We start from the raw sequence: 23,506 nt of genomic DNA, 5'->3' as shown, positions 1-23,506 counted from the left end.
TCAATGTTTGTCTCTTGTGCTCCCACATCACAGGCAGTTTTGAACTGCAGGCAAAGTCTTTGCTTCCTGACTCCATTTGTATCTTGGAGACAATTTTGCAAATGTGCTGAGAATTTGCTCTTGTAAAACTTTATTTTAGCCAGACCAACTGAGACATGGTTACAGGTGTCAAAATTCACTGACTGCTATTATTTCTGACGATTATATTGATGGTGCTTTGTATTGTATTATTACTGAAGACAGACTGAAGCCCAGATGCTGTTCTAAAATGTTCATTTTTTAAAAAAAGAATGTTTTGTGTTATAGGTTATAAGGAAGGGAGAAGTGAGCTGTTGCTGGATTTGCACAGCATGCAAGGAGAATGAATTTGTGCAGGATGAGTTCACATGCAAAGCGTGTGACCTTGGATGGTGGCCCAATGCTGAACTGACAGGTGGGAACGGTCTCTTGCTATGACTGCTACTATAAGGCAAATAAGAGTATGAATGCATAGGGTTATTGTGTAAAGCCTGAATTCCAGGACATTAACAACATTGTGTGTGTCCTTGTGTGTACACACGCACACAGGCATACCTACCCCTGCATCAGGCATTTTCCTGTGTGCAGTCATGGTCTCACAGAGGAAGGGAGAAGGATCACAGCTAGTGGCCCTAAACCAGCTGTAACATCATTGCCAGCACCACTCAGATCGTTCATGTCTTGGGAGCAAGGTCTGAAGAGAGAAGCCTCTTCTATCTCTGAATGCCCCCCCCCCCCCCCCGCCCCGCCGCCATTTAGAATGGTACATGAACCAAAGCCATTTAGGAATTCACAGCAATCACAAACACATGGAGTTATACTCTGAAACCATGTGAAACCCTATGCAGCTGTTGCAGGTTTGGCCTAATATGACCCCCATGGGCAAGTGACCACTCAGCACCAACTTGATCCATGCTGTCACAGCTATGCTTACCCTGTTCACAACCAAGTTAATGCATTTATAACCAGTTCACTAGGCCCTCCTGATGATCACCTAACTAGATTTCTCTGCAAGCCCCCAAGAAAACAAATGCCTGCAGGCCGGAGCACCTATACATGTTTACAGAAGAAATAGAGGTGTATCATTCCTGTTACACTCCCAGAAATGGCAAGGCAACTGATGGCTTTGTTTTTTTTCCTAGTTCCAACAGCCTTTATAGATCAGTGGCCCATTGACGCACCTCTCGTTCCAATAGATCTGTCTGCATGAGTATACCCACCAGGTGGAGGTCCACTAGGTGAGGGCTGAACATTGAACAAACAGAAGCCAGGCCTTCCTATTCAGGGATAGCCATCCTGTGATAAAGAAATACCCACTGGACCCCTGTATGAATTCCTATGGAAAGAAAAGGCCCAAAGTGAAAGCCTAGAAAAGCCCACTGAATTTGTGTGGCCTGAAGAAAGAAAAAGAATGCCCTGGACCACACAGTCTTCCACATCCCCCCTTCCTCCATAAGTTGTATTCCTCTGCATGCTATCAGCCTTCCCACCCCTGAACCCAATCCAGTATCCAGACCCTGCTGTAGGCACCCTCCTCAGCCAGCAATCAAATAATGCGGAACCACTAAACTTTAATAAGCAGCTGCAGGTCTCCACAGTCAACACTGCTGGGACTAAAAACTGATATCTCGGTGACCTCTCTTCAAAGCAGCTTAATGGTGGCATCTCCAACAATCCCTTTCCTAGACTCAGAACCCACCAGTCTAGTTGCAGGGACAGGCCACAGTGTCCTCTTTCACTGTTGGCATCATCTTCAGGTCTTGGATGTTCTTCCTCCAGAAGTTTTGAGTTAAAAATTAGCAAAGACACACTATTGGTCAGGTCTGCTGTTTATGGCCTAGGATTAGACGAGAGGGAAATGGTTCTCCCTGTGATCTGTCCACTAGGCCCCACCCCCAAAACCCTGTCAGTACAGCCTTTAGCTCCAAGGGTAGGCTCAACTAACAGCACTGACTGGGTAATTAGCTACCAGCCATGTTCCACAACAGCAAGATTTTCTCCTTCTTGTACTTCATGCAACCACCCTGAACAGGGTCTTCCATAAGGTGGAACCCTAGGATGGCCTCAATATTTGTTTTTGTATGTTTTTATTGTAGTTTTATTGCTTACTATAAATCACCCTGGACAGAAATATAATAAGCACAATAAAATAAAGGACAATTTTCCTTCTTAAATAGCAATCATCAGTGCAAAGGTACACAATAGTTCTACACCAAAAGCTTGAAGCTGTTGCATAGATTTGCAAGTTTAAAATCAAAAGTCAAAATTTGCACTCTGTTATAAGTCCATATGATTGACTATAGCAGCACTGAGGCTATTGGAACATTTTGCAGGAGCTACACTGATTGTGACAATTATTTAAAACATCCAACCTATACATTTCTTAGAAACTTATTTGGCTTTTTTCTTCTACTCAGCAGGCACATGTAATGCTACTATGTAGATATTGCCATTCAAACTCATGCCCACACTTTAAAAAGAATGACTTTTGCCACATGAACATGCTAAGAGAACAAAAATTTAGCTGTTTTAAAAATGGATGAAGCAGAAAGCAAGCTTTTTGCTCTGCAGCTCATGTAGCCATGGGTGCAAATGATCCCGCTGGCACAATGCTACATGTTGCCAGTCAGAATAAGAATATAAATGTATGATGTCATTATAGTTAAAAGAAAATAGTGCCCATAGTCACTGTTGCCTTTATTAGCCACAAAAAGGATTTTTGTTCAAAAACAGTCAAAAAAATGTTCAAGGACAAAACTGCCTGCTAACTCTCTCTCTCCTCCCACACATGCACACATGTGTTAGAAATTTTAAAAATATGGATTTCTACCCTACACAAGAACTAAGTTTCTGTATATAATGCATATTCCCATATGCCCAGGTATATTCTATACCTTAGTACTATTTATTTTGTTTGTAAGCCTCCTTGGAAATCCTCATTGGCACTGGAGGTATAAGGGATGCATAAAAGAAATATTGGACTGTAAATTAAATTTGTAGTTCTGAAATTGAATAAAAGACTCCCCTTCCTTTATATAGATAATTCCTATTTTTCAACAACCTTGGATGTATCTAATTATACAGAGAAGACTTATCTTGTCCAACCACTCTTTAAGGAAGTATACCTGTAGGTTGTGAAAAGGCTTTCTGCTTTGCTATATTTTTAACTAATTGTTTCTCCTCTGTATCTTGCAGGATGTGAACCCATCCCTGTAAAATATCTCCAGTGGAGTGACATAGAGTCCATTGTAGCTGTGGCCTTCTCTTGCCTGGGTATCCTGGTCACCATGTTTGTTACCCTTATCTTTGCACTCTACAGGGACACCCCTGTTGTCAAATCCTCAAGCCGGGAGCTCTGCTACATTATACTTGCTGGGATTTTCCTCGGCTATATTTGTCCCTTTACTCTTATTGCTAAGCCCACTGTCACTTCATGCTACCTCCAGCGTCTCCTTGTGGGGCTTTCCTCCGCCATGTGCTACTCTGCTCTTGTAACCAAAACCAACCGTATTGCACGCATCCTGGCAGGGAGTAAGAAAAAGATCTGCACCCGCAAGCCACGCTTCATGAGTGCTTGGGCCCAAGTTGTCATCGCCTCCATTTTGATCAGCGTGCAGCTGACACTGGTGATTACCCTGATCATCATGGAGCCCCCATTCCCCATCCTTTCCTACCCCAGCATCAAGGAAGTCTTCCTGATCTGCAACACCAGCAACTTAGGTGTGGTTGCCCCAGTGGGCTACAATGGGCTCCTAATCATGAGTTGCACTTACTATGCCTTCAAAACTCGCAATGTGCCCGCCAATTTCAATGAAGCCAAGTACATTGCCTTCACCATGTACACAACGTGTATCATTTGGCTGGCCTTTGTACCTATATACTTCGGGAGCAACTACAAGATCATCACGACTTGCTTTGCAGTGAGTCTGAGCGTGACAGTGGCCTTGGGGTGCATGTTTACTCCCAAGATGTACATCATCATTGCCAAGCCTGAGAGGAATGTCCGCAGTGCCTTCACCACTTCAGATGTGGTGCGTATGCATGTCGGAGATGGCAAGACACCTTGTAGGTCCAACACTTTCCTCAGCATATTCCGGAGGAAGAAGCCAGGCACAGGAAACACAAAGTAAGTAATTTGACACTGTGTACCTGCCACTCTCTTTTCCCTTTCTCATTTTCTTCATGTCTTCAGAAACCTCCTGCATTTGCTGGAAGGCCTGCACCCTTGCTGCAGCTTACATTCCTTAGGGAACTGCAGAGGAGAGTAAGGCTACAGTCAAGTAAAATAATGATCTGTTGTTCCGCTCTGCCTCTTCTATGCTGTGTGTCAGGTACCATATGCCAACTTGCCTTTGTTCTATTGAGCTCCAGTTCTGCATTTCTGTTCTACTTCCCTATTACTTTGTACTTCCTGGCCTGTAGTCATGTGCATATACTAAAAGAAGAACCCTTTTAAAGCACAGAGTCAGGGCAATACTACAAGCTAACACCCAATCCTGGTAAGAGTATTTCTGCATTTGTTTTAAATAATATTCTATGCTATCTTGGTACTGCTACATGTTTAGTAGTTTATTAGCTGTTAGATGGAATGATGCACCCCTTTCTGGTGGGCTGGATTCACCTTTTAAGAGAGGTATAAATATGCCCTATCATTATAATTATCATTACCATTAGCAATCATTATCATCATTGTGATAGTCTAATGTATGAAAGATAAGTAAACCAGATGGTTATCAAACTTGCCACATGCCATATTTTGTCATCTCTTGTCCCGTACAATGTGATGAGCAGTTACTCTCACCCAAACTGTTTTGCAAGTCATCTGTGAAAGTTTTTGAAATACTGTACTATCTCTATGTTAAATATCTTTCTAAGGTGTTCCGCACATCAGTTAAACTAAACTGTATTCAAGGCAGTGGAGTTGTCTGCTGACTGCATATTTCCTCTTAAAATAATAATCCTCACACTGGTTTATGAATCAGCATATGGGAATTACTAAGGAAATTACATCTCCTTGATCAATACATGGATATATGGCAGAGCCATAGGTTAATGTAACCCATTCATTTTTTTATACAGCAAGATGTGCATTCCCAATATTTTTTTCTATTCAGAACTACAACTGCATACAAACTTTCTAATGGAAATTAACCTTTCCTTTTCTATGCTTGTCTGTTTAACCAGATGGAAATTATATTCATGGATAATAATTATAGAATTTCACATCAGAAAAACTACAAATATGAGATTGTTTTATACTATAGGTACCTGATTTGTCATCAGCAGAAGGATTACCTCATATTATATCCACACTTGACTAAACTAATAGAATTTTAAACAATCTTATTTCAAGACTGAACCTGTTAGCAAAGACTATTTATCTTAGAACAAAAATAAAGATAAGTAAATCCTTGTTTTTTCACTCTGGAGAAGTTTTTAGCTCAATGGGATATTCTAGTCTAACATTCACAAGTTTCAATTTTCGAAGCACCCACCTCTGTTGAATTCTGAAGAAACAGCACCATAGCAAATACCTCGTACACTGTTTCCTGAATGCTGTTAAACATTTTCTTTAATTTTAATATCAAAATAGATGTGCAGAAAAAACACTATGAGGTACAACATTCTTTGGACCACTATTATAATTAAAGTTTCTTATTATTAATTAAATTTGAAAGGAAATAACAGTCAGAATAGTTAATGTAACGTGTTTATAGTCATTGGTAGCAGGAAATTCTATTTTTTCAGACCATTTGGTTATGATGATTTAGTTGTAAGTTTGTATCAGTTTGCTAAAGAACTATTTTTCCCTTTTTAAGATCTCAGTGATCTTAAAGTGATTATTACACTTAATTTTATAATCATATATTTTTGTTTTATTCAAAATGAAAAGAACAGATAAAGATGAATATATACAATAAACTGAACAGAACATATTAGGATTTTAAAAGAAAAAAAGATATCACTAGAATTACTGATTAGGAGGTCTAGGAGACAGAATGAGGAAAATGTAATGTAACAGACAGAAAGCATCCCTATGTATTCTTTAATAAAATCCTATTTGCTTTAAAGGGAACTTCAGCACAGACTCAGTGGAGTCACCAGAAAATCAATCTAGAACAGATGTAGGAAGAAGGCGGAATCAAGGAGTTGCTTATTCCAAGATCTCTTAATATCAGCAGCGTATTTCATGATATATCCTTTTCCACAATGTCCTTGCACTTGCATTCAGGATGGTTAAATAGGCATTAAAGCTGTTTTTCCCTAATTGTCCATGAATGGAATGGAGAATCAAGTTCTCATTACTCTTTCTGAATACAGAACTAGTGTATGGTAGTTATTCAACAAGAATTACTTGACATCTATGTGTGTGACTTTCAGCATGTGCCACAAAAGAAATTCAGCTGGTGCCAGATTGAGACAAGCTAAATGCCCATAAAGGGAAATGTGTTTACGGGTATGGGGAAAAGATGCTGGTGGAATTAAAATATGTATTTAAATATGAATCTACAAACACTTTTTATGCTGAGCTTTTTAAAAAACAATGCTGATTAATATGGAAACCCAATTGAACAGCCATATGAATGATCACATGCAAAGCTGACAGGAATCACAAAGAGACTGGTCTATCCATCCTTAGCACAGAGATCCTGGGTAGCAGCAGTAGGTGCTGGTAGCCAGACAGCACAGAAGACCCTTTGACAGACTTGTATAACTAGAAACAAAAATATCCAATATGCCAGATCAAAGAAAATGACCATCCAAGCACCATTCCTGAGTAAATGAACCAGAGCAGAATAAAATGTTGTTGTTTGGCATTGAAAATTTAACCTTTGGAAAATTCTGTGTATAATGATCAGTCTGACTCAGAATGTACCAAAGCTGCCCTCTGAGTCATCCTGAAATAAGATAAAATACTGGGCACAACTTCATTTCATGCAACTTTGGGATAACTTCATTTAACACTGCAGCGTCTTCTGTTTATTTAGGTATTTACTGCTTCCCATGAAACATCAATCAGTAGAGAAGCAAGAAGTATCTCCAGGAGCCTACTCTGGCATATTGGCATAGTGACATATGGTGAAATGGGTGCTACTGTTACCGTGGTTTCATTCATCTTGGACAGATCCTCTGGTGGAAGTGAATTTATGCTGGTTGCCCTAGGCTTTTCTGAGCATCGTGGGTTTGAAGGAAAGCTCCAGCCCTTCCCTGTCCTATGATACTTCTCCACCTCATGATCCTTCAAACTCTTCCACAATTTCTGTATCACCAGCTTTTTCCCTTCACTGTCCTGGTGAACAGCCAGGATAGGGCCTGGTGTGGAGAAGCAGACATGGCCATGCCCCTTACTCTGCCCACAACAATGGCCATTGTTTCAGCAGCTGTCATCATGTGGAGATGCAGGCAATGAATGTCCTTGTTGGCAAGAAAGGCAGCCTTCCCTTCATTTAGACCAGGGCCCAGAGTCTGTACTTGGATAGGACCACAATGTCATCTTCTCCCAACCTGTTTCCTGCCTCCTAATCCTTTGAAAGGTTCTGAGAGTGTGGCAAAGAGATTGAACATGGGGAACTGACTAATACGGAGATGGTCTTTTCATTTAAATGTCAAGAGGCACAGCTCTGATTTTCACAAAAGCCTCTAGAACAGTTATTTCCAACTCATCATCTTCCTGATGAGATATTCTTCAACTCCCATCATTCTCAGGCAGCCATCATTTCATTCCATAACAGCCTTAACTGGTTGAATGAAGATCATGAGTATCCTTAGTTGACTTTTTGCCGTCAGTTACAAGCCAGGATCCAAGGTTTCTTTTACTGAACCTTTCAGATAACATTCTGAATGACAGAGAATGGAACTGCACTTGAGGAATACTATTTGCCTCCTGTATAGTACATTCTTTATTGGTATTTACACCCAAGTGCTAATTACATATTTCAAGAACATGTTTCTTGTCATCATACACCCTCTAACAACCTTGTTACAAGTTAGTACAGTACTGAACTTGCTTTTTTTTTGGGGGGGGGGGGTTGTGACCTTTTTCTTATGCCTCCTCTAAATTTTCTGTCCACAAAATATGCAATGCTTAAAAAACCAGAGTTCTCATTAAATTTCATTATGACCTGAGCATAAAGGCTCATTAACTTGTCAATGTACCTTCCATATTTAGTGTTGGTTCAGGGCACACAGATCTTTAACACTTTAAAAAGTTGAAGTAAATAACAGTGCTATAATCATGGTCTCCTAATAAGCTGTTACCACAAGCTGCAGCACTAACATAAGCTTGTTTGCAAGGGACAAGTACGGTGCTGCTAAGCTGTTTTCCCATGCAGACCCATAGTTACGATTATTCCGCACAAAGCTAAACATGCCAATGGGCATCAAAGAAGATAACACTGGCTTCAGTATACTGTTTCAGCAGCCAAGGAACTATATTTTCCTTCTTGAGAAGATAATCATAAGTTTGGAGAACCAAGCAGTCATGTGTGACAAAGAGGCAGGATTTCCCATGACTAAGCCATTTCTGATTGATGCTTATCTAGCTTGGTTTTAGAAAAGAATGCCCATAGCTTCTCTACCTATCATGCTGGCCAGTGGATCATTAGCTAGGAAACTGTCCAAATATAAAATATAGAATCTTTTTGACATTTAAACACACTTCCTGTTTGGAGGAAAAAGCAATCAGCCACTTATTGATTCCCAAGGCAATCAGTAATCCTACTAGGAAGATATATAGGAACAAATGCTGTAAGGATGCATTGTAAAAATGTGGCCACAGTACTGGAGCTTGAAGATTTTCTATGAATTATTCTCTGTTTGTTTGATTTTTTAAAATTCTCATAGGAATTGTCAAGCAAAACATCCGGAAAGCCACAAAGCTTACAAAGTATCTAGACATAGGCTGATAAGCCCCAGTTTTAGACCAGTTAAAAGAAAGTGCTTCTTCATGCAGTGGCAGTGCCATGGGCTTCCCATGGGCATCTGGTTGTTGTATGAAAAGAATGCTGAATTACATACACCTTTGGGCTGATTCAACATAGTTCTCCTATGCCTTCATGCCAGGGCAAAGCTGCCACTGGATATAATATGTATTTTCCAGGCAACTCATTAAGTATTAGGTCCAGGCCAACAAAGTAACATCAGTGCAGAGCTAGAAGAAAGAAGTCAGAATGAATGGCTATGGCTTTTTTATTAGCCTTGCTAAATTGTGTGTTTGATTGAAGTCTACCACCCTCTGTTTTTCACTGGTCACAATACCTTAGCTGACTTGAACTGTTCAAAGAATAAGAAGAGCCACACTGGAAGTGACCTGAATTCTTTTCCCACAGGAACCAACCAGACTTGAGTTCACTGGTGCCCTCCTGCTAATGTCTGCTCAGCAAATGATATACTGTCTCTGTTTCTGGGCATTGGTAGGGGTAGGACTGGAGAGTGAGCATCGGTTAAGGGGAAGATGTACTTCATTCAGCTCTCCTGGGAATGCAAGGGATTAAGTCACAGTGAACCCAGCTCAGTGTGTGCCTTCTCAACTTAAACTCTGATGTTAAAACTGATTTTTAAAATAGAAAGAAAACCTGGACTGTTGTTTGGGTTGATGTCTATAGCTAAACTTTTCATTAATGGGCTGCAGTTAAAGAGCTGCACTGAACCTCAACTGAACATGAATCCTACACTTTTGGTTTATAAGCATACTTTTTCACTAACCAGGTGTGCACTGATGCCCTGTCCTTGCAGAGCTCATGTTACCATGGTTAGCTGCTTTCCAGTTTTTACTAAAGTAGATCAGTTGCATGCTAGAAATTTACCCTTGCATGTACGTTAGCTGTAAAGAAGTCTGTTAAATGGGTAATCCTACCCAATTTATTTGAAAGTATGTACCACTGAATTGAATAGCGCTTACTTTGAGGTCATGGAATTTCAGATCATGTTATGAATCCAGTGGGTTTTGTTGTGTTGTGTTTTTAAAACCCTATTAACCATCAATAAAAATAACTAAATAAAACGAAATTGCATTCAATAAGAAGGTAAAATGTATGGCAGGCAGCATGGTATGAGAGAGGGAGAAGAAGATTCATTCATACATTATATTCAAAACATGAAATGAGTTTTCCTTGGCAATTAATAAAGCAGCTGTATAAGCATTTCTTTCCAGCTTCATCTTTCAACATGTGATTCTGCCTAATAAATTCACTGAAAACTCTCCAGACTCTGAACGCAATAAAAATCATCCCATAAGGATTTTCTAGTTTAGTATTCAGTGAAATTGGCAGTTTATAATCTTGATATTAAGTGATTTAGCTAATGTCACACATGGTATGTTGAAACGGCACTCACTCATTTAAAGGCCCATCTCTGCAATTAAAGCAGGCATTCATCTTCCCTCTTCCTGTAGCTCTATTCATTATAAGCTATTTACCGCAAACCATGCATCATTCACTATCTCATTTTGTGCACAGACTTAAGCAAACAACCTGCAGATGGAACAAAATGTGATCGAGTAAACAAATGCGATCAATCCCTCTCCGTGGCAGAGACATACCTAAGATCCACTAGAATGTTCAGTTCTGCATGCTTTTTATTCGCTCCTTTGGTCATATCTGGCCTACACATCATTCCAGCCATTTAAGTGCAAGTCTACCAGCAGGTAATTTCCTGGATTTCTCTGGATATTTTTTTTCCATTGGTGTAACATAAGCTATTTTCCAATCCTCAGAGGCCAGTCTTAGGGACAAGTTACATATTGCTGTTAGACGGTCAGGAATTTCATAGTAGAATTCTCCCTAGCTGATTTCCTGTTTCTATCTGATTAATTGATATAATTTTGAATAGTTAGTTTTATGCTACAGTGCTCTGGTTCTGGGGGGGATTCCAGGGGCCATAGGAAATGTCAGATCTCTCCTTCTCTTAGCCCCAGGAGGAAAAGAGGCAACTTTAGTGCAAGAAAGCTCCCTTTGGAAAATGAAAGTCTTGGCCAAAGGGGGCAGAAAACAAACTTGTAGATACAAATAAGGAATGCAAAATTTTAAAGAATGAAAATTTTATCATATTGCAGAAAACACCTATAGAGTGACCCTACTGTTAGGTGTGAAGAGCTCCAATAAGAGAAGCTATACTTGCCTTTTCTTGTTATTTGGGTAAGACTTCATTTGCCAAAGCAAGCCTGCTCCCCATTATGGCTTCCTTGGTTCTGTGTGGTAACCATGCCATCAGTCTCATGAATTTAGTTATGTTAGAATTTAGTTAGTTAGAATTTAGTTAGTTAGAATTTAGTTATTTAGTTTAGTTAGTTAGAATTTAGTCTTGATGCGCACCATCGTGCAGCACCTTGTCAGCACTGTAAATAGACTCCACACACACACACCCACCCACACACACACGTACACGTGTACAGACACAAAGGAAAGGGGTTCTGCAAGACTTCTTGCACCCCTGAAAACCAGTTTTTCATCAGAGCTGTGTGCAAATGGCCGCACAAAATTCTCTACCCAATATGTGAGCAGGGACAATTCACAGAATTTCTCCACCAGTTTCTCCCAGGCAGGGCTCTGGATTGCAACACAGTTTCTTTCTTTGTCTCCTAAGGGGTTGGGGATTTTTTTATGCTGCCAGTACAAGGGGCCCCATTCTTCCTCCTCCATAGTACCGGTGTGAGAGGCAGAATTGCATCTAGCTCCAAGAAAGAGTTGGAACCAGGCTTGTGCCAAAATGTATACTCCCTTTTCCCACGTTTTCTTCCCCCATAAAAGGGCTTCCATCTTTATGCCTCATTCTCAGGCTGCTATATTACTTGTTTTGAATGTCTTTAGTGGTATTTCTGACTGTCCCCAGTCACTATGAGGTGGTGGAGGGCGCCGCGCGTGTTTTTTTCTATCCTGCATTTCCCCAGTGTGCTGCTGCCTCCCTGCCTGTCTTCACTTCTTGTTATGAAAATTTGTTGATTTATTTACTTACTTATATATTAAAACATTTTATGCCACCCCATTCGCCGAAGCCTCGGGGCGGCTTACAACAATAAATTAAAAGTAATTATAATATAAATTACAATAAATATAAACATTAAATTAAAAATACAAAAATACAATGTAAAATAAGCCGCCCTGGCCAGATAAAATCTAGTAATACTAACAGTTAAAATGTCGCTTAAATAAAAAGGTCTTCGCCTGGTGCCGAAAAATAACGACGGCGCCAGGCGGACCTCTCTGGGGAGCGCATTCCATAACTTAGGCGCCACCGCAGAGAAAGCCCTCCTCCGAGTACCCACCCTCCTAATTTCTTTCACCCTATGGAAGGAGTTGGCTCATCCTGGACTTTAAATCAGGGGAAACTAAGAAAGCTACAGACTGCCACAGAAATGACTATATGGCAAAAGACAAGACAGGTACACACAGTCCTTGGCCACTTCATAAGTATGGCATGCGCAAGAATCTAGAAACTAACCTATGAAAATTTCTCCAAAATTTATGAATTATTTATTAATTTAAAGCTTTTATATGCCGTCCTATTATATAAAATCTCAGGATGGGTTTAAATGCTTTAAAAGGACAATTTAAAAGACAACAATTTCCAATAAATGAATTAAAAACAAAACAATGTATAAAACAAAACAATAAACAGTAAATCACAAAACAAGAGCGACTAAACGTTAAAAACTATTAATTTTAAAATACTGTTTAAATAAAAAGGTTTTGACTTGGCGCCAAAAAGAGTATAGGCTCAGCGCCAGGCATACTTCTCTGGGAAGTACATTATTTGTTCCTTCTCTGAGTGCATTTTTAAAAGCAATTTTCTTTTTATAAAATTGGGTGAAAATAGTAAAAAAAAAAAATGGAAGAAATTTTAGGCACGGCACAACTTTTCAAAAGTGCAGTTTGGCACTATTTTCTCCTAGGTTAATACTTAGCAACTAATATTCATTTTTCTACCATAATTGCTTGACAACTACATTGTGCTTCACACTGAGACATAAGCTCATGCAGAAAAATGTGACACTTCTAATGCTCAGGCTTTCAGTGGCCTTCGGAAGCCGTTTTGTGCTAGCTTAAAAAAAAAAAAAACTTTAAGCAGCTTGGGGTTTGCATACACAAAAGGTTGACAATATAGGTAGCAAAGACATATGGAGGAAGTTCCACTGACTGCTCCATAGACAGATGACAAGGATTTTACTTGAAACGCGTTCATTGTCTGGAAATGCTGTTTAGAAAGCATTTATATGCATGTTATAATTTATATGAATGTTATAACAATATGCATGTTAGAGACAGGCTGAGTAATGGCTCTTGTGGCGGGGCAAGTGCTGGGGGACCCAAGGCACTACCATCCCCAGGTTACTAGAGTCATCACTGCAGCTAATGTGACTCATCTAATGTGGAGAGCAGCTGCTCTGACCACTGTTGGGCCAGCTTAGCCCGTGTGTAAACCCTCTGACATCCCCCCCCCCCCCGGATTATAGGACTGGTAGCTTCCAAGGAGGTGCCACCGGACAGAACCGAGCAGGGCCAGAACTCTGTTTAGCATAGCCAGGCAGCACACACAGTCCCTCTCACAGGGACGTTAGGCTGTTAAGGATGCCCAAGACAAGACAGAGAGCGTGTGTGTGATACAAAATGGCTGCTCCAGACCAAGAGTTTCCTTCACTCAGTTTAATATTAATGCATGTATTCATTTCTGAAAACATTTTGCTCCACTTCATGAAGTGTCGATGTTAAAAATGGGGCTGTTCATTTGTAGTATAAGCTCACATATATTACCTATTATATAGAGAGGAGGGCAAGGAGTCACCTCTTGCAGAGATAGCTACACCTAAGAAATGCATATTAATAATTAACAGTTTTATATATCCTGCAGTTAAATCTATTAACAAGAAAGTTATCTCATTTTTCCTGGTCTATTTGATACCAATATTTGTATTTTGAATGAAGGTGGCTTTATTCCAAAATCATTAGAATGATTTTTTAAAAATGTTTAGCACAAATGTTGATATCTTTGCTGTTTGTTATTCGCTGTTACCAACACCTTGACTCTGATAAAATACAATTTTAAAATCCCAAATTATGTAGATGCGTGCACAGTTCAGGCACACTAAATATTAAAGTTTTAAGTGCCAAGATTTAAAGCTACCCCAAGACAGTAGCACATTTTCAGGCATTGCTGGCTCAACTTCAGTTCTTTTTGTGCCATACTCAAGACTGTGACAAATAATAGCCATTTTGAAGCTCTCTTTTTGGTGTGATAAGAATTTCAAGTAAGAAGTTCAACAAGCGTAGTCATACTTCATATTGTCAGGACATAGATATAAGAAAATATTTAAAGAATGTCAGCAATGACACTTTATGTCCTTAGATATCCTAGCCTCTTTCTTCTCCACCCACAGTTCTTCTGCTTTCTCTCCTTGGTCCATACTTTTTTAATTACTAAAATGTAGCCCTTCAAACCACAGTATCCTATCAGGAGACAAAAATAAATATGGCTGGCTTTTATGGCATTTTTGTTTAATTAAAATGTTATTGCATTGTGGACATTACTTAACCTACTGACAAATTCTGCAGCTGTTCACGAGGGAACTGAATTAGAAGAGGCCAATCAAAGAGAACCTGTTTACCTTGTAAAATAAGGAATATGTGACCTGATTGCATAAGGTGTGGCAAGAGCCCCAAAATGGGTCCTTCAGGCATTACTCTGCCACAGCCTACACATATCCATTAGCTTGTCTATAAAACAGGCAAGCTATTCCCTGCTCGGTTTTCTGATGTCCTTTTCTTCACACAGTCCCCAGTTCTGAGAAGTAACCCTCTCCCCTCCACTGCTGTCCATAGCAGTTACATACAGAAATCGCGGAGTAAGCAGAGCTTGCCCTAGCGCTGATGTTACTTGCATTTTACATAGGGAATAATCGGCTCTGATGTTCAGGAACAGTATTAAAGCAACACATGCCAAGCACATATTTAAAATATATTTCTGTACCTGTAGAGATGAGGCTGAGCTCTCACACGTTACGGCCTGCTCAAATGAATTCACCTGATTCTGGGGAGGAGGCAAAGGGGCAGAGGTGGGAAGATGACCTGGCAGTCTCAAGATTTCCAGGCCACTTGGAAAAGGAGGGAGACTTTTTAGCACTGGAAGGGAAGAGCTGCAGAAGGAGTTCTTGACATGTCAGGAGACAGCAAGTGAGATAAGTGGAGCCAATAGGAGGTGTCCGGCATTCCCACTACCTCGCCCTCAAGCAGCAGGTGCCACCCTGAGGGTGCAGTCGGAAGCTTTTTGTAAGAATGAGAGAGAGGAAAAGGTTTGGTGTGGATTCAACTCTTCACATGGGCAGACACTTCTCTCCCATGTCAAAGAGAATGCTACTTTGTTTTATACTGTTTTCTAACTTTTTAGGCTTGAATAAATGGACTGTGCTTCCAAAGCGGCATCTGAGTCTGCTGGAGTAAATTTTGGTTTTTAGTATCCCTCGTGCCAAATAAAGTTCTGGTGGCTTTCATGATTAGTGCTGTCAGAATCTCAGTTCCGAAGATTTTCTCATACTCACATAAAAGCTTCTAAATGACATAGTATCTGGCTGAAATGAATACATGTATTCACACACAAAGAAAATGTGCATATGTCTTATGGTGGTGTATGCTATGCCCTGGAAATTAAAATTACTGTTGTGCCATTTAGCATTTTCCTTAAGAAAAGCTTCTTGGGCTGGGCACTATTCTCTGTGGAAGGCCCTGAGCATGTCTGACTTAGTCTGAACAAACAGCTCTGCTATTATTATGTTTCAAGAAGTGTGTCTAAAACCAACTTATTCCAGAAACAATTAATAGGCCCCTCCAAAGTACATTTTCTAGCTCCAGCCCAGTCAGAAACACTGTAAGCTTTCCTTGTGGAGGGCTTGCTGCAATCCCTTGAAAATATTTTTTTATTTTAAAATAATGTGGATGTTAATAAAAGCAGTGTATCAAAATAACAAAAGAATTATCTGATAGGCTGCTTTAGGGCATGGTTCTGTCCTTATTAGGGCAAACAGGGCATGGCCCATGACCCTGATCTGGTCCCAGAAGAAGAAGGACACCCTGCCTTCAGGTTGGTGTCCATGGCTCACCTCCCACACTGCTTGCTTACATTTAGAGTATGTGGTCAGAACCATAAATACCAATGCCAATGGCTTGCAGATGCTCCTTCAAGCTCTCCATCACCACACCCACAACAGCCTTCTCAAGTTTGGTGTCCTCCATGTTTTGGCCTAATCCCTTCAGACCCAGCATGGCTCATGGATGGGAAAGATGGCAACTGTAGCCTAAATCATCTGGAGATAAGTGGGTTGAGGAAGGCTGATCTGCGACAAGTAAACAGAACATGTCCCTACCATTGCACAGTACAGAAATAATTGGCATAGGGCCATTCTATGCAGTATAGCTAGGCTTCTATTCTTCAGTAATCTAGAACAAGATCATGGTCCTGGTTATATAAGAAAGCAGCTATTACACTGAATATTCTACATAGAGTTCTTTTCCCATATACCACCCTGTCTTAAATACTCCATCCTTCATGTAACTTAAATAATAATTTTAAAATCCCAGATGGATATGACATGACAAGTGATGGAGAGCTCCTTCCTGGAAAACAATAGCTTGCACTAAGCTAAGAACGTAGCTATTAGCCATGTGTCCGCAATGAGAAGATGAAATTTGACAGCGCAACTACTCGCACATTATAGCTACATTCAGTTCATAAGGGAAATGACTGGTAAAGATACAATCCTATTATGATGCTTATTAACTTCTGAACTTGGAGGCTTAGAAGCATCCTATTTGGAGCAGGAGAAGCAGCAAAGCATCTGTTGCCTCCCAATCCTCCTGCACTGTATTTTCTACTGGATGGGCTTTTGCACTTCCCTAGGTAGGATGCTTTAGGGAGGCAAGGAAGAGGCTGGAGTGGATAAAGGATGTCTCATATCCTGTACTCTCCAGCCTTCTCTCTTACCTGCAAGCTGAAATGCTCCCTTGAAGGTCACTTTCCTCATGTCAGTGAATAGTCACCATGGGTCTTTCTGTGACAGCTTTGGGATGAGTGGGAGTCAGAGAGCTGCAATTCCCAGCTCTGAAGAATGGTTGCTCTAAGCTTGGATCTAGAAATCCAAACTATCTTACGACCTCTCAGATGCTCTCTAGGAGCCACAACTTCATTCCCCAAGACTCCTGTGTCCTGGGCCTAAAATTACTGCCTACAGCACTATACATGTTGTACAGGAGGGGTTTCATGAGTAAGTCTCTAGCCATAATGGATACTAAGAAGGTGCTTTGTGGCATGGAACTTTCCTCCTTAAGGCCATCCACTTAAAGAGCTTCAGAAGATTAGGTACATTCATGGAGGATGTCCTTTTCCAGAGGCATGCCTTGAATGACTCAAGTAAATTATGAATGGAGGTAAAGGGATATGTATTTTCAGAGAAAAATGATGTAGATTTTTCTTTTTCTGTGCTGGAAATTCCTGGATCAATATGTTTATGGCGATACTTTAAAACGGCAGCATGGGTTTACTCCTTGATAAGAATTTGTCAAGCCCTTTAATGAGCTTAAGCAACCCTTAGTGATGGCTTCTAAACATTCATATGGAAATTAAAAGACAGCCATAAGCAGACATACTCTTGTTCCTGCAGCAACATTCAGGAACAACATCTTGTTTACTTTAGAATTCCATGGCACCAGCCAAAACTGCATAATGAATTGCAGTATTTAGCAGGGAAGTACAGATTCACAGTTACATATGAGAGGCATATCACAGTGATATGACATTTCTGTGTTTCCTGAGTTGGAGGGTGCAATTGCTTTATTATTGAAATGTACAAGAAAGCTATCATCCTTTTGGCGCACATCTCACAAGTAAAGTACATCACAGTTATAATTTAATTTCTTGCTTGACTGGATCTCCTATTGCATTTCCTTGTACTTATTTATCATTTATTCCATTTCATTGGAACAATAAGAAGTCTACAATGACCCAGGTAGTTGGCATGTAGCAATATAGCCATGTAATAGTTATACACAGAAAACTTGTTTTACCTGTAACCAGTGTTCAGTGGAGAGCAAACTTATATTCGTTCCTTGCCAGTCAAGTTGGAAGTTTATCTAAACATGTGAGAACTTATAATTCTCTTTTTACTGGTGCAGACAAAATAGCCTTGAGAATAAGTATCTGGTGCTTAGAAACATGAGTAGAACAGTGATGAAATAAAAGCTAGAGAATCTTTCCTTTTTGGAAGTGTTCTTCTTGACAAAACTTGCAGTGGCATCATTCTTAGGTAGGAATTATAATAAAAGGGACTGTGGTTGTTGTTGTTTTTTTTTTTTTAAAAAAACATGTTTTTCTTATTGAATCAACAGATGAGTAGTGCAAAGATCATGAAAGTTATGCTTTCTAAATGTTTGCTCCCAGAGGTGGGATGTTTCATCACTCCACTTAGGGGATCCATGCATGTACTCTGCTCAAAACAAAGACAGATGTGTCACAATTCATGAATATGGATGTTTGCTGCAATAAACAACATGCAAAGAAACTCTTGTTTTAAAAGCTTTCATTTTTTTCACATCTTGCTAAGGTACAGGAGATTTTACATTATGATGCAGAGTTCTCTCAGATCCTTTTCAGTTCCAGGTTTCCCCTCACCCTCGGCCTCAGAAAGGACACCTCCTCTGCCCCCTGTTCTCCCCCACCCCACAAATGTCTTTTCAGCAACCAGATCCCTATACAAACAACCTCAGTTGGATTGCTTCTTTTGACAAATGAAGAGATAGTTATTTACTCAGGTGCTTCTTTGACCACTGTCATTCATTATCTCTAATAACTTTAATAATTTTTGATTGGAATGTATCATTCTTTTCTTATTTTCATGCTTGGTTGTATTGCATTTTATCATGATTTTATTTTGTAAACTGTTTTGGCTTTTATTTTTTAAAATGAAAAGCTGCATATAAATTATGTGAAATAATTAAGACCTGCTTCTGACTGTGAGGATCATCAGACAGGGATTTATATAACCCTTAGAATTAGGCATGCATGAAGGCCATCAAAATGAATGCAATTTGCTAGTAGGAAGACACTGCATATTGCAGAAATCTTTAGAGACAACAGTTCAGAGCTGGTGGGGGGGAGGTGTTTTCTAGTTCTGTGTTCTTATGGCACTCCCTTCCCTCCACTCATTATAGAGTAAGGGAAGATTGAAAGTAAATCTCCAGAACATGTGATTTAAACTTCCAGCATTTCTAATCACTTTCCATGCTAGCAGGGGTTTCTGTCAGTTGAAAATTTGAACCATCTTCCACCCAGTTCTAGGGCAGACATGGGGACCAATTCTGGAATCCCATCTCTTCATCACGCACTAGTGTCTGCACCACAGGGTCCATTTCAGTGCACACTACCCTGGGGCAATCCTCTGGCCATCCTAAGATATGGGAGAGGAGAGTTCACTTGAACACGAGGAGACACTTCTTGATGGTCATAGCAATTTGACAGTGGAACCACTTGCTGAGAAAAGGGAGGCTTTCCTTTCCTGGAGGCCTTCAGGCAGAGGTCTGACGCCAATTCCAGCTCTGGATTTTCTGCACTGAATATGGAGTACAACTAGATTACAAAGCATCTCTAACTCTGTGATGCTAGTATTGCATTTTTATTCCATTAACCTTACTGTTAAATTAATTTTGCCGCTTAAAGGGTCTGCAGATTGAGGTATGCACATTTACTTCTGTGTCCTGATCTTTTTTTAATGAGATGTGAAGATAGTTCTAGCATAGCCATTAGTGGACTGGTTCACATAATGCGGCTCATCAAGGTTTGTTTTTTAACCCTTGAATAATAGTGGACAGGTTCATATGTGAACCAGGTCATGCTCTCTTCTGCCTCATGCACATACACATGTCAAATGTCAAATTCCTTAATAAACATACTGTTATTCCTGATTTGAGCCAAGACACAGTGAGACACAGAGATGCACAGTGTTTTTCAGTATGGAGTTAAATTATCTTCATCAGACTCCCCTTAAACTTGGTATACTTAATTGGAGACATGGTAACTGGCAAAAGTGGTCACAGCATTGATACCATTGCATTGATAAGTTCTTGTTTGGCATTTCTGTCATTACCAGTGAAGATTGTAATTGCCAATGAGACTCTACAGTGAATGGACTGAATGCAATGAAACAACCCTGAAGAAAATCTGTCCTGCATACTTAAATTACATCATGGATTGAGTAATCTTTTATTTTGACTCAAATTCTGGCTGATTATGGTCAATGAATAATGATTATTTTATTGAGAGAAAAAATAGTTTGTTCTGCATTCTCTTCCTTTCTTGTTTTTAAAAGTAAACAGACATTTTTTGCAGAGTTCTGTCTAGTAAAAGAGGTGTGCCAGAATCTAGCAATGTTGACTCTTGGTAAATACATTTTCTACTTCATTTTGTCTTCAAAACAACATGCACAAACTGCTGGGATGCCATAGGCTGTATGACATATTCCACACACACACACTTCTCACTCTGTTGATAGGCCCTTCCAGGACAATAAAAGAAACACACAACAATGACATATGGTGTAGAATCCTCCCACCCACCCACTCCTACACACACACTTACACAACACACATTGCATAGAGTCCAGTTTCCAGCTACATAGAAGAATATATTCCCCCAACCCGCTCCATCAAAGAAGTGTGAGAGTTTCATTCTAACTTTTTTACCCTTTCAAAAGAGCTTTTGAAATTACCATTCTACAACATCGTACATGCCCCTCCATAGCTGATTGCACACCTCCCTTCCATCCACAACCACAGCACACTTCCTGTGTACCATCAGTTAGGCAGCTTATGATCATAAAGCCTGCCACCTGATCTTGCGTAAGATTTATGCCATATATTTTCAGGTGGTGTCAAGCAAGACAGGAGCTTTCCGTTACGGAATGATGGCCCTTCACCTTAGAAGGTGCTCAAAGCAAAGGAAAGGCATCATCTAAAAAAAGGGGGGCAAAAAGAGGAGCTATGCATATACCACTTTATATGTATAGAAGCAAAATTAGAAACAATTACTATAATTAAATACATCTTACCATATCGGGGACAGGAAAACCTTAATGTTGTCCATCCACCATTATCACCTGGACAGCAGACTGAGGAGGTGCACATAAGCAGAAGACCTGGTTAGTCTCACCAACTATGGTTGGCACATTATATTTCTGTTGTAATTATAGTAACTATTTTGTAGTTTGCAGATCTACAAATTACTTATCAAATTACTAGCAAATCTGTTCTGTATCTTCTTCCTTGGCCATCCTAGTGCGCATTCTCCTGTTGAGGGACTCACTATTGGTGAGCAGCTTTCAGGGCCCTTCTTGCCCATCTTAGAGTTCCTTGTCTTTAAACCAGATTTGGACAGGCAGAGTACTGACCTCGGACATGTAGGGCACATGACCACCCTACTTGGGCCCTCCCAAAGCACCTGTGCATGCTACATTGGTGTGTGCTTGTCATAGATCATGGCTACTCTATCAGCCTTTCACTAATGGTCAGTAACTATCTGATGGGTGGCCCAGGCCAGCAAAAACATAGCAGTCATTACTTTTCTATATTCTTTCAATTTTCGGAACCTTACTTTGACAGCTTGCAACTATTTAACTATACAGTACTTCAAGAGAAGAAAACTGAGAGAAAATGTAATTACCATATCTCCAGATATGGCATTCCAATCATCACGTCTGAGGCAGATTATTAAGAGAGTGAAATCTGTTTAAATGTCAGCCCTAACTTTTCAGGACTACTTTTGCATACGTGAGCACTGAGGAACAGTCATGACAAAAAACAGCAAGGGCTCACCATATGCAAAGATGAAAGGTAACCGTGTGGAAGACTCAGGAATTTTGCAGCAAGATATTTCAAAGGGGCTCATTTTACGTTCATTTTTCAGCAATTTGCACCAGCAGCATGTACATCCTTCTTTCAGTCCCCCCTCAGTGCAGAGAGTTTACTGCCAGCATAGCAAAAGCATTTGTAGTAGCAATACTAATATAATACAAAACAGATAGCGCATGCATTACATCAATAATAGCACACTAATGTCAAAAGTCAAAATTAAAACATGAGGAGAAGGTGGAAAGAAGAAAGAAAAGAAACAGGGCTTAAGATCCCAAAAATTACCCATACAATCTGGTGGATTTCTGTCCATAAAATCCCTAGTTACTAAGGCTGCAATCCTGCTCATGTTTCGACAGAAAAAATTGTTGGCTGAAGCATGCTTGGTACTGTTGTATTGTGTTCTGTTTAAACATGCATAGGATCACATCCTTAACCAAGAAACTGGATCACTCTTAAATTTCTATATTTATTTATCGATGTAATTTACCAAATACATTGAAGGGATGGTCAGCTTAATATTCCAACCAAAAGTAAAAAAGAAGGTGGGCAGGGGAATCTAGCATGCTTCCACATGAGGTGGAGATTCTCAGTCTGACAGGTAAGTCGCACCTATGTTTCCTGCAGGGACTTTTCTACTTCTTTTTCCTTTCCTCAAGTTCCTGCAAGTGTTTTTGATCATGGCATAACTGCCATTTCTCACTGCCTTTCCTCCACCCACAATAAACCTCCCTATGTTTGAACCTCTCACACCTCTCTTTACAGTGGTCTGAAACAGCTTTCTCCAGCCTGGTACCCTCTAGATGATTTTAACAACAACTCCCAGCATTTCCATCACTGGCTATGCTGGCTGGGGCTGATGAGAATTGACATGCATAACATCTACAGGACACAAGGTTGGAAAAGCCTGCTCTAATATGATACCCAGGCTGAAAGCCTGAGTTTGGCAATTAAATAAATAATATTTAGAAGACCCAGTTATGATCATGTTTGTAAGGGGAACGTAGAGCTTGGGCACTGAAAGGAGCTATCAAGTCTCCAAAAGAGAAATGGCCAATATATATGCAACTCCTTCTGAACAGTCAAGCAGTCAGTGAGCAAGAAAACTTCCATATATCATGCAAATTCCTATATGAATGACTGGGTTCAAACAACAAGAGAACCCATACTCAAAGGTGGAGTATGAGTTGAGTATGGATTGCCATTGAACTGCTGGTTGTGGTTAATATGAATGTTATGTTGCTTGAACCAAGTTGTGCTAATAAACTCTAGTTTGTTAACTATAAACAACCAGTTCACAACCCAACAACAAACCATGGGTTCTTCTTCTGGGTTGTTTGTGGTTAACCATCCATGGTTTCTTAGCACAGCTGAGTTCAAACAACATAATAATCAACATTTCCATGACATTTCAGTGACAACCCTCTGTTCAAAAGCAACTTACTCTCAAGCCCGTACTTAACCCTTGGGTATCATGTTGCCCAAACCCAAGCAATGTGGCATGTAAGCCTCTCTTCTAAATACCTGGATGAAAGTAAGCTACCCCATCCCCTCTCCCCAAAATTTGGCTTCCCACACATTAATTATTTTAGTGGCTTATGGCACAT

The 23,506-nt window shown here is 40.0% G+C and overlaps 1 protein-coding gene across 2 annotated transcripts in view; it reads left to right on the top strand.

The window, feature by feature from the left end:
- Positions 1 to 23,506, top strand: part of GRM1 (glutamate metabotropic receptor 1) — a 211,358-nt gene that overhangs the window by 179,816 nt on the left and 8,036 nt on the right. For both annotated transcript variants that reach the window (XM_044448852.1, XM_044448861.1), the window contains exons 6-7: positions 307 to 433; positions 3,214 to 4,144. In XM_044448852.1, the coding sequence (XP_044304787.1) occupies positions 307 to 433; positions 3,214 to 4,144 (1,058 nt within the window). The remainder of the gene's footprint in view (positions 1 to 306; positions 434 to 3,213; positions 4,145 to 23,506) is intronic.

The sequence above is a fragment of the Varanus komodoensis genome, unplaced genomic scaffold (assembly GCF_004798865.1).
Source record: "Varanus komodoensis strain SLA01 unplaced genomic scaffold, ASM479886v1 scaffold1, whole genome shotgun sequence".
Classification (NCBI taxonomy): domain Eukaryota; kingdom Metazoa; phylum Chordata; class Lepidosauria; order Squamata; family Varanidae; genus Varanus; species Varanus komodoensis.
Note: the sequence above shows the minus strand (reverse complement) of the source record. Positions and strands in the feature narration are given on the sequence as shown.